The sequence below is a fragment of the Canis lupus genome, chromosome 9, assembly GCF_011100685.1.
Source record: "Canis lupus familiaris isolate Mischka breed German Shepherd chromosome 9, alternate assembly UU_Cfam_GSD_1.0, whole genome shotgun sequence".
Lineage (NCBI taxonomy): Eukaryota > Metazoa > Chordata > Mammalia > Carnivora > Canidae > Canis > Canis lupus.
The window spans coordinates 19149705-19168322 of NC_049230.1; the positions used below are offsets into that span (position 1 = coordinate 19149705).

Below are 18618 nucleotides of genomic sequence, written 5' to 3' on the forward strand. Positions count from 1 at the left end.
TCAGACATCCCGGCCTTACCGTTTAAGCAACTGTATGATGTAGAGTGACTGCATCTTGCTGCCTCAGTTTCCCCACCTGCACCTATCTCCTGAGGTCATCGTGCAGAGTAAATGAGGTGATGTATGTGCTGTTGCCAGCGTTGCACCTGGTACATTGCCAGGGAGGAGCTGCATGTGCTCCTAGAGTGGGCAGATGCTCGCTGGTCCCCTTCATGGTTAGGGGCAAGGCCTATCCAGGAAGATTCTTTCCCTGCTCCCTGGAAGGAAGCTGAGCAGCCCCTGGAGGCAACACCGCTAATGGGTAGGAGGGAGGTGCCATTTCGCTGCTGCTCAGGGGTCTCCCTTCTGGTTGAGGGGGTGGGGAGGCACCTTCCAGCTCTGAGGGAGGGCGGAAGTTAAATAAACTCCCATCTGGCTGTTAGGAGGACTCCAGGGAAGATGTGAGGTTAGGCCAGGTGGCCCTGTCTGCCACCCTCTCCAGACCCTTCTGGTTTCTTTACCTGCTCCGATGGCGAGGGGGAACATAGAGATGGAATCTGGCTTTTGGGTCTCTGGCCCCTTGCCTGCCAAGAATAGCACCAGAGCTGCTCCCAGACACATGGGTCCTCTGGCCTGTGCCCTTCCCCAGCCCAGACTCTGGCCACCCGGCTCTGTGGCCTTGGCCCTGAGTTCGGGCCCTCCCCTCTCCCCATCCCCCTGCCTGGCGCTTCCTCCTGGGGTGGAACGCGCCTCCCCCCCCATGGGGCCTCCGCCAGGCCCGGGCTCCTGGCAGCCGGCCGGCGGCTCCCTGAGCATGCTCCACCTATTTATAGACAGGGCCCTCCCCCAACTGCTATTTCAGTCTCCTGCCAGCTGCCGGCGGCTCATTCGGGAAGGAGGAGCAGGGAGCCAGGCCCAGAGCTGTCACCCAGGGCTGGGAGGGAACACAGAGAGCCCGCCTGCCTGCTGAGCTCCCCTTCCTGTCCCCTGAGTGCTCAGCCATACCCCAGCTCCTGGGAGCTGGGGAAAGGCCAGGGGTCCGATGCCCCTCTAGAGGAGAGTTGGGCCTGTAGCTCCGGGGCCTCCTGGCTCCTCCTGCTGCCAGGAGTGCCCAGGCCGGATGAGGCACCTCCCTATAGCACGGGTCCCAGCGGCAGTGGCCTCAGGGAGCCCCTGAGCAGTGAGGGCCCCGCCCGACCACCTTTCCTTTGGCCGACTTACGCCTCCGGCGGCCCCCTCCCTGGCATGCTGCTGGTGCCCAAGGCTCAGGGGCTCGTGGAGATGCTGCAGACCATCTATGAGACAGAATCCTGTTTCTCAGCAGATGGGATGTCAGGCCGGGAACCATCCTTGGAAATCCTGCCTCGGACCCCTCTACACGGCATCCCTGTGGCAGGTAAGTGCCTCGGTGTCCCCGCCTGCCCTCTGCCATTGAGCATCCTTGTCCCTGGGGCTGAGTATCTGGCTCCAGGAATCGCCCAGGTGGGATCCTGCCTGGATCTTTTTGGAGGGTTTTGTTGAGATCTGGGTGGTCAGGGGAGCCATGCTCACTGAGGTGGGCTTCCCTGCTCTCTGTGGCCCAAGCCTCCTGCTATGCCCTCCAGCTGCACTCTGCTGCATTCTTGAGTCTCTTTGGCCTCCGGCAGGGTCTGCGTAAGCTGCTGGGGGCTGTGGATTACTAGAGGATCCTGGCCTAGTTGGCACTGTGGTGGGAGGGGAGGAAGTGGGTCAGTGACCTGCCTTCCAGTGGCCTGCTCCCCAGGTCTGGGCAGGGGAATAAGCCATAGCCAAGTGTCTACAAGAATAAAGGCTACCCCAGCTCCTCTGGCCAGGTTCTTGGAAATAACAGCTTTTGTAAGTCCCCAGTCAGGAGTTCCCGGAGAGTCAGATGTGATGCAGTTGTGGTAGGGTCAGGTGGAGGCTGGCAGCTGGGATGTCAGGGGTCCCGACTCCTTTAGCTCCCCCATCTGTCTTCTCCTTCCCTCAGGCCTTGGTTTCATCCCATCTCGTGATGGTGAAGGAGTGTTACTCTGCTTCTTTTGGGCTTGAGGACCCCCAGTCCTGCCACCTTAGCAGGGACTTTTTTGGCTCTTGGCTGGGGGTGGGGTCCCCCAGAGCTGGGCCACTCCCTCTCTTCCTCTCTCCCAGGAACCTGTTGGCAGCATCAGGCCTTTCTGGCACAGCCTTCCCACCAGGCCGGCACCACAAGATGCTTCTTCTAGGGAGGGGCCCGCTGGACCCATGCCGGCTTGGCCCCTCCTGGCAGTGGCTTTGCACTTGGGTGTGGGCATCCGTGTGCATATGTATCGGGAGTCTTTCCCTCTGGATACGTGGGTGTGGGTCCCAGGCTTTGAACTGTAAGGTGGGAGCTGTTTGCTTATACAAGTACCTGTGATTTGGCTCTAGAAGCCTTCCAGAGCTAAGGTTGCAGCTGGACCAAGATGTATCAGAGGATGAATGTTTGGGGAAGTTTTGGAAGATCCTTAAAATAAGGCCTGCCTTCTGCCTGGACAGTGATGCCCACATAGTCTCCTAGGGTCAGGGCATACCCCTAGGGGCTAGCCCTGCAGGATGCTCACACAGGTCCCTGGGATGCCAGCTGTGCAGAGGACCTATGCAGTATCCCCGGGAGGGAGTATAAACACAGGGGGCTGCTCTGGCCCTGGTCTGGTAGAGCCAGAAGCTCTAACTGAAGACCCTGCTCAATGACTCTGCCCTGAATCCTCTGAGTCAAGCCCATCTCTTGGAGAGCAAAGGACTGACTGCAGAGCATTTCTTGCAGGCAGCTCAACCCTATCAGGCAGATGCCATACCGATCCACCCGTCCTGCCCCCCTCCTCGCCCCCCCTCTGTCCCTAGCCTCTCGGCAGCAGTTGGCAATTGGCCTAAAGTTTTCTCCTCAGCATGGTCTCTTACCTTCTTTCAAGTTAGACCCTAGAATCCTTGCAGGATGGAATCCTGCTACTCCCATACCTTCCCTAAGGCTGCCTGTCTGCATAGACCTCCCCACTCCCAGCCCCTCTCTCCAGATCCCTCTGCCCCCACCTGCCACACACACACTGCCTAGCCTTCTGATCGGTGGTGTGGTCCATGCTGGCAGGAGGGAGGCGTGAGTCACCTCAGCGGCTCGGGGAGAGGGCTAAGAATGTTCCCCCTGCGCAGCTCTGATGCTGTGTCTGTGACGCGGCTAGGGACAGATATAGGCCTGGAGCTCGGATGCCTTGTTTTTTTTTTTTTTTTTTTTTTTTTTGGACTCTGGAATGTAAATAGATGTTTCAAATAGAAACGCTTTAACCTTTGGGTTAAAAAAAATCCACCCCGGATAAACACGGCCATGAGGGCTCAGGCAGCCTGGTGTTCCCCCCCACCCCCGCCTGCCTCCTCTCCCCATCTCTTGATCAGTCTCCAGACAGGATGCAAAAGCCTATGGCTAAAAAAGCAGGTGTCCAAGGACGCTTCTTGGGCAGTATGTGTCGCCAGTCCTCCCCAGCCCAAGAGGTTGGGGAACAGGGCTTGCCAGGATGGCTGTCTAACCTGGACTTTACTTACTCCAGCAGCAAGTCTTTGGAACCCTCTTTTAGGGCCATCCTTTGCTCTCTGGGTGTCTCGTTCACAGCCATTCTGTAGCACAGTGCCTGGCGCATGGATGAATGAATGTTGCTTGGAGGGGCTGGTGTCCAGGGCTGATGTCAGGATTCCTGGGTTCTATTCTGGGGCTTGGCCTGTGGGTGAATAGACAGATATGGTGAGTTGTCCCAGTGGGTGAGCCAGAGCCTTGGCTGGGGGAGCCCACAGGGGATGCAGGGCACTCTGCTGTTCCTGCTTGATGAGGGGAACCAGCCATAGTTTCTGATAGTGCCATCAGAGGTCTTCCTCGATGGACGGGGTCTCTGCCTGGCTTCTGCACAACAGCCTGGCACACAGTGGCCACCCCGAGCATTCAGGCATCGTTGCAGCTTGGGGAGCCTCAGAGCTCCAACTCGTGTGTGGGATTCCCAAGGACACAGTGCTGGGGGATCCCGTTTCCTTTCTGTGGGCCCTGGATTCCCCTGTGGCCCGGACTGGGCAGACCTGATGCTTAGGCATTGTGTAGGATTTTATGAGCAGGCATGGAGGAGGAGTCTCCTTTCCCCAGTGAAGGAGGGTGTGAATCCTGCTTGTGCCAGGAAGGATGCTGCGTATGCTGGGAAGTGCCATGGGGTTTGGGTTTGGTATCGGGATTTCCCCTGGATATTCTTATTCGTGTTCTTCACACCATTCTAAGCTTGGCTGGGTGTGTGGGTGTGTAGGTGTAGGGGTGTGGGGAAGGTAGAAAGGGCGAGGCTCAGGTGGGACAGGAACTAATAATGTCCTAAGTGACAAAAGTATCCGATGCTTTCCTTACCTTGTCTCTTTTAGTAAGGTATTATTAGGCATGTTGTATAATTGAGAAGGATCAGAGAGGTAAAGGAACTTGCCCAAGGTCACAGGGTAAGTGACAGCTGGGATTTGGATTCAGGTCTCTTTGTAGGGCTACTGCCAACCCATACAAACGTTCCTTTGTATACATTTTTGAGAGGTGGCCCTTCTTCCGGGTGGATACATCTACATGCCAGAGCACGTGGCTTAGCAATTGGAACGTGGGCTAGATTTCAGCCCCAACTTGCCCCTGTGGTTGGGTGCTCTTATGTAGTATACAATTTGCACAACTTGTCTTTGTGTCTCCTGTTTGTGCTTCTAGAGAATAGAGACCAGTCTGGCTTTGGGGGGAAGAGGGGGCTCCTGAGGTTTCCAAGAGATTTTGTTTTCTGTGAATAGTGGGTCAGCTTTCTCCCTCCCTGCAGGGAATTCAGGGGAGCAGGGCACTCAGGAACAAAGTTGAACACTCTATCCCATTCAGATAGCCTCCCTACCCCCATCCCCTCCTCCTTCATCCCCTCCTCTTGTTTTTGAGACCCTCAGCTGTCCCTTCCCTGCTACACAGCTGCCAGACAGGAAATCAGATTAACTGTGTCCACACACACAGCTGTAACAGCTGTCAGGTTGGCAGCAGAAATGAGTGTAGCCAGACCATGAGAAAGTAGTTCTCAAACTTTCAGTTGTATCAGAAGTACTAAGGGAATATATTAACTTGCAGAGCTCCAAGCCTTAGCCCCCTGAAGGGTTCGGATTCTGTAGGGCATTTTTGACGCATCTCTGGTGATTTTGATGTGAGTAGACTTAGGCTCTGCGGACAGAAGTTGTGTGGACGGGATCATGGGGCCTCTCAGTCTGCAGTGGATGTCACCAGCAACTCTGGAGGGCCTCAGCAGGCTCTGGACTCCTTGCAGCAGGGGGGAAGGCTGTCGCCCCAGTCAGAGGCAAACCCAGCCCATGGCAGCCTGGCAGTCTACAGAGGGAGGATGCCTTGAGACACTGGTCAGCAGGTGTCTAAACCCCGGCTGGGGTGGGGGATTATGGCAAGTGGCCAGGTGGGCAGGTGGGCAGTGCGCCCTGCTGGATGCTATGCTCAGGGCTGGGTTGCACTTCGGGAGTGGAAGCAGAGCCCCCCCCCCCCCCCCCCCCCGGAGCCCCTGCTGTCCACCCCAGGTGTGGAGTGAACAGGCCCAGCAACAGCTGCAGGCTTTGAATGATTAGTGTGACTTTGAGCTGCCTATAGCTTGGTGCCCCAGTGTTTCCTGGAAATGGGCTGTGAGAAGTGAGTCTGTTTCTCCTCCAGATAGCAACTGAGAGATCAATGAGTAGCTCTCCCTTCACCAGCGAGACACTGTGCCTTCCACCGGGCCTCTGCACCTGCTAGTCTTAAGGTCCTTCAGAGGCACAGTCGGCCTCAAGGTTTCTGGGGACTCTAACCACTGAACCCTTCTCGCCTGTGCTCCTGGGCTCTGGTGTGCCGGACGGCCAACTGGATGCCCTGTCTAGATCCTTGCATCCTTCTCTCATTAAGTGCAGGAGTGGGCCTCATAGTTTCTCCTGGTGGTGGTGGTTATTGTTGGTTTGTGTTTTTGTTCTATTTTGTTTTTAGTGGGAGGCAGAGAGTCAGAAGACCCTGAGTAAGCCCTAGCTCCTCTGCCTCCTTTCCAGATGACACTGGGCAAGTCTCTTTCAGCTGTGGTCTCACGTCCTCTCTCAGTTTGGGAAGCTGAGTTGCTGATTTGCAGGTCCTTCCTGCACTAACGTTCTAAAAGCCCCTGAAGTCAGTTGCACGTTGCTTCTGCCTTTCAAGAAGAGGGGCTCAGAAATGTGGATAGATCATGTGGGATAGTACTGGGGAGAGAGCTGTCACTTCGAGGTTGGATACCAGGGGAGACTTTCCAACCACTTGGAGTTGGGGCCCTGAGAACATGGAGCAAAACTTGGGCTCGTCTGTGCTAAGTAATGCTTCTGAGGGACCGGAGGGATGCCACAGCCGTGGACTGAACCACAGAGGACAGAGCAGCCCTTCTTGGAGGCAGCGAGGTGGGAGAGACAGCCTGGATGTGCTGTGGTTGGGAGGAGGCTGTTCCCAGCGATTCCTTCTCGAGTGCTGGGATCTAGCTGCTGGCAACTCCTGTTTGTGTTGTGTGGGGCCCATGGCAGGGCTTTGATGGGGACAGGACCACAGAGCAACCTTGAAGCAAACTGAAACGAGAGAGCTAAGGCCTCCCTCTCGTAGTGGTCTGAGCTTGGCACAGTTCTAAGTTTTTTTATTTGTTTGTTTGTTTAATATTTATTTAAGAAAGAGAGAACATGAGAGCATACAAGTGGGCTAAGGGGAGAGGGAGGGGGTCAAGCAGACTCCCGACTGAGTGGAGAACCTGATGTGGGCTGGATCCCAGAAACTGGAGATCATGGCCCAAGCCGAAGGCAGATGCCCACTGACTGAGCCACCCAGACACCCTGGGTTCTAAGTATTTTATTTCACACACTTTAGAAGCATTCTGAGAAGTGGTCTAAAGTCTTAGCTAGACTGACAGAGGAGTCCAGGACACACACAGCACACAGATATATCAGGAGCCATTAGTACCAGTCCTCACTAGCAGCCCCTGAGATCTTCCTGGGCCCAGTGCCAAGCTCATCTGTGAGTCCTCTCCAGAGCCTGAGAGCTCTGGGAAGAAGGTACTTACTCCATTTCACAGAGACCTGCATGGAGCACAGATAGGTACTGAGCACCTTGCGCTAGGAAGTAGCACAGCCTGACTTGAACCCTGGCATTCTCTTACCCCAGAGCCAAGGCTCTTAACCATTACGTGATGTGTGTTCGCTTGCGTTACATGAGGAGCTGTGAAAATTGCTAGGTGAGAGTCCTCCCCAGCTTGCACATGTGGAAATACTGTCTGAATTGTGGTAGAACCTGTTGAGCCTAAATTGGCCTCACTAGTCACGTAAGAGCACAGAAATAGATCATGGGAACCCGTCCCTGGTGGGGAGGGGTCATCGGCGTCATGGGGAGGAGTGCGAAATGCTACTGCCTGCCTCCTTCCTGAATCCCTCAAGGCCGAGGAAGGGACAAGCTCCTTTTCCCATTCTCTAGAGGGACAGAACGGGGTCGTTAGACATCGCAGGAAGCTGCTGACTGCCCAGCCTGGGGAGGGAGCTCCTCAGGGCACGGGTTCTGGTGGAAGGTGCTGCCCTCTCCGATGGGCTGCCAGCACATTACTCTCCAGAGGGGCCAGTTACCGAGGCTGGCTGGAGTGGAGGGCCTGGGATGCCCTACAGTGGAACCAGGGTACTCAGGTTAGTGTTCAGAGGGTGTGAGTCCCTGCTAGTTAGCTTGTGGGATCTTTTGCACAGCAGCCTAAGAGGTGTGATTTCCTCATCGGTGCAAAGAGTCGGCCTAGTCGGGTGATCTCAAAGGCCCTCTTCACCCTCTCCCCTCTTTTTCGTAAGGTAGTTCCTTTGATCTAGGACTTAGCTGCAGAGGCCTCATTTTTTATCTTGCATAGATGTTCCAGACAGCACAGTGTACCCCTGTCTCATACTCTGCGTACCCTGGGTCTCTTACTTCTCCCCTAGCCTTCGGTGGCTGGTGGCTCCTGGGAGCAGGATCTTTTTTTTCTTTTTTAAGATTTTATTTATTTATTTATGAGAGAGAGAGAGAGCAGCAGACACATAGGCAGAGAGAGAAGCAGGCTCTCTATAGGAGCCTGATGTGGGATTCGATTCCGGACTCCAGGATCATGCCCTGAGTCAAAGGCAGACGTTCAACTGCTGAGCCACGCAGGTGTCCCTAGCAGGGTCTTTTAAGAGCCAGGTGTTAAGCTTTCTAGGTCTGTTGGGCAGGTCCACATGCTGTGTCGACCCCCTCCATCTAGGGCTTCTGGGAGGTGTGTGGGGGGGACTAAAAGTACTATTTTCCTGCTGCCAGGGTTTGGGGCACAGGGATTCTGGAACTGGTGATTTCTTCACTTGAGGGTACGGTGCTGGGGCATGGCTTGCAGGATGTTCCAAGCAGGGGGAGGGCCTGGCCTTACCCTTGGGCAACCAGATTTGTTTTTTTATTTTAATTTTTTAAAAGATTTCTTATTTATTCATTCATGGGAGACACACAGAGAGAGGAGGCAGAGACACAGGCAGAGGGAGAAGCAGGCTCCATGGAGGGAGCTGATGTGGGACTCGATCCCCAGACTCTGGGATCACACCCTGAGCCACTCTGGTGTCCCATGTTTTTTTTATTTTGAACTCTTCTTCCTAAACATGCTGCTAAAACCTGCTCCTCATTCCCTCTCTAGGAGATTACTGTGTTGGCTGCCTAGCTTCCTCTCTATTCTCTCTAGCTGTCTGTCAGAAGGAGGCATGGGGGCTGAGGGTGGGACCCAGGGCCTTGCCCTCCTACCTGACCTCTCTCCTGGCCTTTTTGGGGACTCTTTGCTAGCTAGAGTTCCCAGCCTTTCCTCCTAGGGAGCAGTGTCAGCTTACTCGCTTCCTTTTTTCAGAGGTCCTCCCCCTTTCTTGGTCCACCAGGAGGCGGTCGAGAGCCTCCTCTAATCTTCACACACCCATTTCTCCTTCCAGGTATTTGATTCTAATGGTGGCTACTGCCACCTGCTCTGTTCATGCCAGGCTGGCAGAGGGCACAGATCCTTTAGGGGGTACAGGGCCAGCCAGGCTTTGGGTTTTGTGCCCAGAAAACTTCATTCAGGAGACTCTGTGCTTCCCCTCACCCTTTCCCTGACTCCAGCTGCTCAGCTGTCACCCCTTCCATCTTAGAGCCAGGTTATGACCTGGCAGGCCTCTGGGGTGCTGCATGCTGTCCAGGCCCCCACAGAGCCTGCAGACTAATATTCTCTAGTTAGCTGTGCTTCCTGCTTGCATGGGAACAAGGCTATGTGGCGGAGTCCTGCCACCTGCGTACCAGTGGGGCTGGGGCTCCTACTGTGGCCGGGGCCTAGCCTCTCTGCCACGGTGGTGGCTGTGTGGGAGCCCCGGTGGGAGATTCCCATCGCCCGAGCCCGTGCCCTCTCTGCAGGGCTCCTGCAAGGGAAGCCAGCACTGCTGGCGGCAGGGTTATCTGCTGGGAGCCAGGAGCACTTGGACCCCTGCCCTTCCCTGGGAGGGCAGGCTGGCAGTCATCCGGTTCCTGCAGCCCCAGCACTGCCGGGAGCAGCAGGTTGAAGCCTGTCCTTCTCTTGGCTGAACGGTCAGAGTGCCACAGGCCAAGCCATCCTTGCCGAGGAATAGATAACTCTCCAGCCAGCCCGGTGCTTTGCTGAGCATCTCCAGGGCTGGGGAGACTGGGGGCTGACTGCTCCCTCCTTGCTGTCACCCTGCTTTGCACCCTGGACGAGGTCGGCCACCTCCAGAGGAGCCCTTTGCAGGGCCTTTCCAAAGGCCCTTCCTCCTGATGCCGGGGGAGGACACGGGCTGGGAGGGAAAGTGAGTGAGTGTACTTGTGTCTGTGTATGAAACCCCACCCTCCTGGCCACATCTGGCCACTCCTGCAGATGTGGCTCTGGCCTCATGGCCACAGAGTCGTCAGTGTGGCTGGCGGGCAAACCACAGAGGAATGTGCCTAGCAGTGCTGGGTGGAGAAGGGGCTGGTGGGGACTGAGCTGTTCTGCTCAGCCTTTACCTGCCCCCCCCCATCTCTGGCGGGTCCCAGGGGCCGTGTTTGGGCACAAGGGTAGTAGCAGGGCCTTCACCTTCAGCAGGCCCAGCCCCTGCCTAGGTGACACTCATTCAACATGGGTTCCTGGGAGAGATTCAGGCCCATTGACTGCACAGGGTATGGGAGCCTCCCAGTTCAGCCCTTAGTCCCCTCCCAACTCCCTGTCCACTCCCAGGGTGGGTTGATGGTGGGGGCCTGGGCAGAGAGAGGCTCTGCTCACGAGGGCAGGAGACACTGGTAGCCACCAGGATGTTGGGGTCCTTCCTTCTCCAGGCCCAGGCTGGAGTGGGCTGCCTTGCCACAGGAAGGTCTTCCCAGCTCCCTGTGGCCTCCCTGGGCTGGAGTGAGAAAAGTGAGGGCTTTCTTTGGAGAAAGAAATGGAAAAGAAACAAGGTGGGTTGGCCCTGCCTCTCTCACTTCCTCCTTCCCAGGCGGTGGGTAGCCTGCCTTCCCCTTCCTGCTAGAGTTGGGCGGCTCTGTGGAGTGTGGGCTGGGCTTGGGGCTCCCTGCTGGTGTGGTGTATGCCCAGTTGCCCTGGCAACCCCAGGGCAGTGGTGGGGAGTGACACTCAGGGACCAGAGGACAGCGTACAGGGATCAAGAGGTTAAGACCCGGAGCTTTGCGTGAGCCCATTGGAACATGTGCCTCTCCCTAGGACCCCTGAGCCCATGGTCCCCACCAGGCCCCTCCCCCCATTCTCTTCCTTGCCAGTTCTCCCAGAGGCTGGAGACCAGAGTTGAGGAGATCTCTGCCTGAGCTCATGCCTCTGCGCCCCGCCCTCCCATGCATTACCCTTCTTCCTGTCTGATTCCCTTTCCTTTCCTGTCTCCTCCTCCCACCTCCTCCCTGTGCCGCCCGCCCATTCTCTCGTTCCCCCTCCCCCCAGGCACAGCTGCTGTTTGGCTCACTCTATATATAGCGGCATTTTCAGGGTAATTACAATAAAACTGTTGAAAGGAGATAATCCAGCAAAGGAAGCAGAGTCTGACTCCCAGCCCCCTCCTGTCCCTGGTTTGGTGCAGCCCTGCACCCCCTTTCCTTGGGGCCTCCTGCCCCTCCCCCCACTCCCTCCCTTTTATCACAGCCTCTCCCTTGGGTCCTGTCTGCCCCAGCTGGGCATGGGGCAGAGAAAAGGGGAGAGGGTAGGGGGAAGGGCCCCACGGGTCTCTCCTGGGTTTACTAAGGGCCCTGGCTGTCAGGCCCCTCAGTTCTAGAACCAACATCTGCTTCAGTTTCTCTTGTAGTATAGGCTTCTCGTCATGTTGAGTGGTGGGGAGGAGGCAAGGAAAGGGCAGTGGTTTAAGTAGCATAGGGTTTGGATTCACATTGGGTTCATTGATCACCTGACCAGATGTCTTTGGTCATGTACTTAAACCTTTCTAAAGCTCAGTGTCCTCATCAGTAAAACACCTAGTGGTGTTAATGATCAATGACAATATAGTCATGTGTCGAGCACTCACAATCTTCCAGAGAGTGTGCTTCATGCTCATGCATATTTTTTATTCCTTTGTTTTTGTTTCAAAGGTTTATTTATTTATTTTAGAGAGAAAGAGCTTGAAGTAGGGGAGGTGGAGAGGGAGAGAGGGACAAGCAGACTCCCCGCCGAGTGTGGAGCCCAATGTGAGGCTCCATCTCAGGACCCTGAGATCATGACTTGAGCCAAAACGAAGAGTCAGATGCAGAGTCGGATGCTTAACCGACTGAGCCACCCAGGCACCCCAGCTTATGCATATTTTCTTATTGAAGTTCACGGCTTTGACTTCACATGATTAAGATAGAACCCAGTTCTGTGGAGCAGAGGGATTTGCCTACCCTTCTCCCTCCTGATTTATTCTTTTGGGTCTGGCGGTCCTGCCTGGTAGCCTTCTGGGCCCCCGGCATGGCTGCCAGGGCATGGTGGCGTTGGCACTAGGCTCTCTGACGCCTGTCTCTTGTCCCCGCAGTGGAGGTGAAGCCGGTGCTGCCTGGAGCCATGCCCAGCTCCATAGGGGGTGGGGGAGGAGGCAGCCCCAGCCCCGCGGAGCTACGGGGGGCTCTGGCAGGCCCTGTGGACCCCGCACTGAGGGAGCAGCAGCTGCAGCAGGAGCTCCTGGCGCTCAAGCAGCAGCAGCAGCTGCAGAAGCAGCTCCTGTTCGCCGAGTTCCAGAAACAGCATGACCACCTGACCCGGCAGCACGAGGTCCAGCTGCAGAAGCACCTCAAGGTGCGCAAGGAGGGTGCGGGGTGGGGGTGGGGGCGCCCAGACCTCTGCCCCCCGCCTGGAGCTGGCTCACTCTGCCTCCCCCTATGCCCCTGCAGCAGCAGCAGGAGATGCTGGCGGCCAAAAGGCAGCAGGAGCTGGAGCAGCAGCGGCAGCAGGAGCAGCGGCGGCAGGAGGAGCTGGAGAAGCAGCGGCTGGAGCAGCAGCTGATCAGCCTGCGGAACAAGGAGAAGAGCAAAGAGAGTAAGGCCCGCCTCACGCCTCACGCCTCCCGCCTCCTGCCCCTCTGCCCCTGGCCGCGGGCTCCTGCCCCAAGCACCCTCGGGCCCCGAGCACCAGGTCAGCTGCACCCTGTCCCGCAGGTGCCATCGCCAGCACCGAGGTGAAGCTGAGGCTCCAGGAATTCCTTCTGTCGAAGTCAAAGGAGCCCACGCCCGGCGGCCTCAACCATTCCCTCCCACAGCACCCCAAATGCTGGTAATGGCTCTTGGCAGGCACGGGTCATAGAGGCGCCCTGCTCCAGCTGCGTGGCTGCCAGGACAGCAGGGGGCTCCTGGCCGGAGCCAGAGACAGGCCCCCACAGTCTCTCTGAGGATGTAGAACTCCTCCCCTACCCCCACCCCCCACCCTGGCTTCTCTCTTTGCTTCCTGCCCCAGGACCCGTCTCCTGTCCCTTGATGTAGTGGGCAGCTCCTCAATGGGATTGCTTGGAGGCAGGTGCAGTTGGCTGGGTGATAACCTTGGTCTGTCTCTGTCCCCACTCCACACCCTCCAGGGGAGCCCACCATGCTTCTTTGGACCAGAGTTCCCCTCCCCAGAGTGGCCCCCCTGGGACGCCTCCTTCCTACAAACTGCCTTTGCTTGGGCCCTACGACAGCCGCGATGACTTCCCCCTCCGCAAAACAGGTGTGTAGTGCCTGACCTGGCTTTCCAGAATATGGCTCCCTAGGGGTAGGGGTTGGAATTCAGAGGGCCAGGCTACGGGTGTGTGCCTTGTTCCTGTGGCTGTATCTGAGCCCTGGTTCCCTTTGCCCCAGCCTCTGAACCCAACTTGAAAGTACGTTCGAGGCTAAAGCAGAAGGTGGCTGAGCGGAGAAGTAGTCCCCTTTTGCGCCGCAAAGATGGGACAGTCATTAGCACCTTTAAGAAGAGAGCTGTTGAGATCACCGGTGCTGGGCCTGGGGGTAAGGGCTCCTATCTTGTTCCTGTTTGGAAGTCCTGGGAGTGGGTGGGTGGCTCTGAGCATGCCCAGGTGACAGCCCATTCTCCCATAGTGTCCTCCGTGTGTAACAGTGCACCAGGCTCCGGCCCCAGCTCTCCCAACAGCTCCCACAGCACCATTGCTGAGAATGGCTTTACTGGCTCAGTCCCCAACATCCCCACCGAGGTACAGGCCTGCAGAGGGCTGGGTGGGTGGGCCAAAACTGCTCCGTTTCCCTTGGAAGACGGAAGGCAGCTCCTTCCTGTATGTGTGTCTTGCTGAGAGTATTCAGCAGACTCTCTGCCCATGTAGACAGGCCACAGGGACCTGTTGCCTTTAAGTGGGCTTTGTCCTGCGGGCCTCTGAAGGACTGTGAGCTCTCAGTATCCCCCAGGTGGGGCTTGGTGTGGGGAGCGGGGAGCGAGGCACGAGGCACCATTCAGAGCCCTTTGCCCCAGGTGCCCCCCCTTTGCTTGCTCTCATGCCTGTGTCTCCCAACTGCTCCCTAGATGCTCCCCCAGCACCGGGCCCTCCCTCTGGACAGCTCCCCCAACCAGTTCAGCCTCTACACGTCTCCCTCTCTGCCCAACATCTCCCTAGGGCTGCAGGCCACAGTCACTGTCACCAACTCACACCTCACCGTAAGTCTGGGCACGGGCCCCATCCTCTCTCTGGTGTTGAGGTCTGTGGTTCTGGATGCCTCCAGCTGGGGCTCTTGTTCTCACCAGACCCTGATGGAGATCACATGGCCTTCCTCAGAGCTGGGGGGTGGGCAGAGGGTAGGTGAGGGATGCTGACCATGGGACAGCAGTGGCAGGACTGGGGCCAGCATCCCCTCCCTCATCTCCATCTCCCTTCCCCACTGCCAGGCCTCCCCGAAGCTGTCCACGCAGCAGGAGGCCGAGAGGCAGGCCCTCCAGTCCCTGCGGCAGGGCGGCGCACTGACGGGCAAGTTCATGAGCACATCCTCCATCCCCGGCTGTCTACTGGGCGTGGCACTGGAGGGCGACACTAGCCCCCATGGGCACGCCTCCCTGCTGCAGCATGTGTTGCTGCTGGAGCAGGCTCGGCAGCAGAGCACCCTCATTGCTGGTGAGCTGGCGGGCAGTGGTGCAAGGGAGTGGGTATCAGGCCCCTCTTCAGAGGGTGTAGGCCAGCCATCAGGGAATAGGTAGGGACACTCCAGCTCTGTCACAGCTCTCCTCCATGGCATCATTGATATCTTGTGTGTTCTACAGACATGATAGAGCACCTACAGCCTACCAGACGCTGTCCTCGACATTGTCTGCTGCTGTGATGTGCTCATGTTCCAGAGCCATGCTGTCCAGTGGACAGACAACACAACACAGGCCGCATATGTAACTTAAAAGTTTTCTAGAGCCACATTAAAAAATGTAAAAGGAAGGGCAGGCCACCTGGCTGGTTCAGTTGGTAGAGCATATGACTCTCGATCTTGGTTCAGGGTTGTGAGTTTGAGCCCCAGGTTAGGTGCAGAGATTACATAAAGATGCAATGCTTAAAAAGAATGTGAAAATAAACTGATGAAATTAGCTTTAATAAGGTATACTTGGGACGCCTGGGTGGCTCAGCACTTGAGCGTCTGCCTTTGTCCTAGGGCGTGATCCTGGAGTCCCGGGATTGGGCTCCCTGCATGGAGCCTGCTTCTCTCTCTGCTTGTGTCTCTGCCCCTCTCTCTCTGTGTCTCTCACGAATAAATAAAATCTTAAAAAGAAAAAGAGGTATACTTAGATTTGCCGTATTGTCATTTCAACATACAATTGATAGAGTTATCATTGAGACATTTTACTTTGTGTCTCATACTGTCTTTGAAATCCAATGTATGTTTCACACTTAGAGTAGTTTTCAATTTATTTTTTTATTTTTTTAAGGTTTTGGAATTGTATTTATTGAGAGAGGCAGGGAGTGCACTTGAGTAGGGAAGGGGGCAGAGGGAGAAGCAGACTTCCCATTGAGCAGGGAGCCTGATATGGGGCTCAATATCAGGACTTTTCTTTTTCTTTTTTTTAAAGATTTTATTAAACATATTTAATATTCAGAGAGAGAGAGAGAGGCAGAGACATAGGCAGAGGGAGAAGCAGACTCCATGCAGGGAGCCCAACGTGGGACTCGATCCCGAGACTCCAGGGCCACACCCTGGGCTAAAGACAGGCACCAAACCGCTGAGCCACTCAGGGATCCCCTGGGGCTCGATATCAAGAACCAGGGGTAATGACCTAAGCTGAAGGCAGATGCTTAGTGACTGAGCCACCCAGGCACCCCTTATTTATTTATTTGAGAGGGAGAGAGAGAATGTGAGTGGGGGAGGGAGAAGGACAAGCAGACTCAGTGCTGAGTGTGGAGCCTAATATGGGGCTTTACCTCATGACCCCAAGATCCTGACCTGAGTTGAGATCAAGAGTCAGGCACCCACCTGACTGAGCCACTTAGGCACCCCCATCTCAATTGAGCCAGGCTGCATTTCTTTTATTATTATTATTATTATTTTTAAAGATTTTACTTATCTATTCATGAGAGACAGAGAGAGAGGCAGAGACAGAGGCAGAGGGAGAAGCAGGCTCCATGCAAGGAGCCTGATGTGGGACTAGATCCCAGGACCCTGGGATCATGCCCTGAGCCGAAGGTAGATGCTCAACTGCTGAGCCACCCACGCGTCCCTAGCCAGGCCGCACTTCAAGCACTCAGTGGTTACATGTGGCTGGCATCTATGGAGTTGGACAGCATAGCTTTGGAGAGTCAGACCTTAAGCAGCTGGTGGCATCAGAAGAGGTTTGGCTTCAAAGACACGTGACCGTGGGCCCCAGGCTTCCCCACCTGCTGGCATCCATGTCCATGATCAGGGAGATCCTGTTGCAGTTGGAGAAAACTAGGTCTTGTTCAGCTACCCTGAAGGCCTATGACTGTATGTGCAATAGTAAGGGAATCAAAGGAAGAGAGTGGTGAATCCAGGAAGGCTTGCTGATGGCAGTGGCTCTAAGCTGCAGAACTGTTCTGTTGTGAGGAAGAGGAAGAATGGGGCTCAGGTTTGGGGGCAGGGTGCCCCAGGCTTCTCCTGGGTTTTTCCTGATTATGTAGGTTGTGGTGTTCTAGGAGGGGGAGATCTTGGGGTGGGATGGGGGTACCCGGTGCCCTGTCAGTGATGGTGACTCCCTCCTCCCACCACGCAGTGCCACTCCATGGGCAGTCCCCGCTGGTGACAGGTGAACGTGTGGCCACCAGCATGCGGACAGTGGGCAAGCTCCCACGGCACCGGCCCTTGAGTCGTACTCAGTCCTCCCCGCTGCCCCAGAGCCCCCAGGCCCTGCAGCAGCTTGTGATGCAGCAGCAGCACCAGCAGTTCCTGGAGAAACAGAAGCAACAGCAGCTGCAGCTGGGCAAGGTGAGCCAGGAGCAGCCCAGGGCCAGGGTGGTGCTAGGTGCCAGGTACAACAGGGCACTGGCTAGGCTGACAGACAAGGGGATGGGGGCTAATGCCCTAGGCCACCCCCCAAGCCGCTTCTGCTCCAGCCTGCCTCCTGGAGAAGCTCTATACAGGCAGGGCGGGCCAGAGAGAGAGGCCAGGGAAGGACAGACCCTTTGGGGCCACAGGCTGCATGGCTGTGCCCCTCCCCACCAGCCTGTGTGCCCCCTTGTTCTGCTCCCAGATCCTCACCAAGACTGGGGAGCTGCCACGGCAGCCCACCACCCACCCTGAGGAGACAGAGGAGGAGCTGACTGAGCAGCAGGAGGCCTTGCTTGGGGAGGGAGCCCTGACCATCCCCCGAGAAGGCTCCACGGAGAGTGAGAGCACGCAGGAAGACCTGGAGGAAGAGGAGGAGGAAGAAGAGGAGGAGGAGGAAGAGGAGGAGGAGGAGTGCATCCAGGTCAAGGATGAGGAGGGCGAGAGTGGCGCTGAGGAGGGGCCTGACTTGGATGAGTCCAGTGCTGGTTACAAAAAGGTGCCCCCTCCACCCCAGCCCTTGATTCCTGCACCCCTTTCCACACTTGCCTTTCCCTCTCCCCATTCTGGCTGCACAGGGGCAGGTTCTGGAGAGAGCCAAAGCAGAGTAGGAAGGAGACGCTGGCTGTGGAAGGGGGCTCTGTGTGTGCTTGCATTGGCCTCAGAGCTGGCCACAGCCTGCCTGCTTCTCTCTGTGGCTGTGGCTCTGACGCAGCCGCCCACCCCTCCAGACTACTGTGTGTGTGTGTGTGTGTGTGCGTGCGCACGCGTGCGCATGCATGTGCTTGTGCACTCGCGGATGCACACCTGTGCATGCACATGGCCTGGGTATCTGCGTTTCTGCCTGGATAGGGCCGGTTGTGCGTTGGTCTGTGCGTGCATGTGCGCATGTGTACACACACGCCCCCACTGTTACTACAGTCTGCCCTGCACCTAGCTGTGCTCCATTCATTGCGGACACTACTGAGCCCTCCCGGCCTGACTCATCCTGCCCCCTCCCACGCCCCCATCCCTCCCAGCCTCTTACCTCAGTGCTACTCTGGCGTGACTCATCACATCCCTTGGCCCCCCACCCCCATCTCCTGGGAGGTGGAGATGGCGAAGGCTGGAGTGCCTCCTGTTCCTGGTAGAAGGATATGGGGAAAGAGGAGGTTTGGAAGAGAAAGACTGGAATATGGGCCCCCTTGGAGGCCCTAGGACACTCGTCCTCACTTTGATCTCATGCCCGCTCCCACCCACTCTCCTCCTACCCAGGTGTTCTCCGATGCCCAGCAGCTGCAGCCACTTCAGGTGTACCAGGCCCCCCTCAGCCTGGCCACTGTGCCCCACCAGGCCCTGGGCCGCACCCAGTCCTCACCTGCTGCCCCTGGGGGCATGAAAAGCCCCCCAGACCAGCCCGCCAAGCACCTCTTCACCACAGGTGAGCCCCCCCCCCACCAGCTGTCCTTCTACCATGTGCCAGGTGCCTATGCATGGTATCTAGCCTTGTGCAACCTGTTGAGGGACCGCATAAACCTGGGGCCCTGGGTGAAGAGAACTCACTATCTCAGTTGGGCCCTACCCTTCTAGCTTCCTGTTCTCTTCTCTTTGAGCTCAAAAGTGAGACCTCAGCCCATTCCAGAAAGCTTTTCCTCATGAAGCTGCCCTTGCTGTGCTCTCAGGGGGCATAGATGCCTGGGAATGGTCCTGCCTCACCCATGGAGTGTAGGGGTTCA

General features: G+C 56.7%; 1 protein-coding gene across 7 annotated transcripts in view; it reads left to right on the forward strand.

The window, feature by feature from the left end:
* HDAC5 (histone deacetylase 5) overlaps positions 1 to 18618 on the forward strand; it is a 35939-nt gene that overhangs the window by 11503 nt on the left and 5818 nt on the right. For 3 of the 7 annotated variants that reach the window (XM_038547142.1, XM_038547139.1, XM_038547140.1), the window contains 12 exons: positions 1301 to 1375; positions 11989 to 12248; positions 12344 to 12488; positions 12608 to 12722; positions 13021 to 13151; positions 13283 to 13429; positions 13520 to 13632; positions 13956 to 14087; positions 14316 to 14538; positions 16632 to 16843; positions 17109 to 17402; positions 18158 to 18323. In XM_038547142.1, the coding sequence (XP_038403070.1) occupies positions 1309 to 1375; positions 11989 to 12248; positions 12344 to 12488; positions 12608 to 12722; positions 13021 to 13151; positions 13283 to 13429; positions 13520 to 13632; positions 13956 to 14087; positions 14316 to 14538; positions 16632 to 16843; positions 17109 to 17402; positions 18158 to 18323 (2005 nt within the window). In that variant the 5' untranslated portion in view covers positions 1301 to 1308. Of the gene's footprint in view, positions 1 to 851; positions 1376 to 10318; positions 10439 to 11988; positions 12249 to 12343; positions 12489 to 12607; positions 12723 to 13020; positions 13152 to 13282; positions 13430 to 13519; positions 13633 to 13955; positions 14088 to 14315; positions 14539 to 16631; positions 16844 to 17108; positions 17403 to 18157; positions 18324 to 18618 lie in introns of those variants that run through there. The other 4 variants (XM_038547143.1, XM_038547144.1, XM_038547141.1 and 1 more) reach the window with 4 other exon arrangements.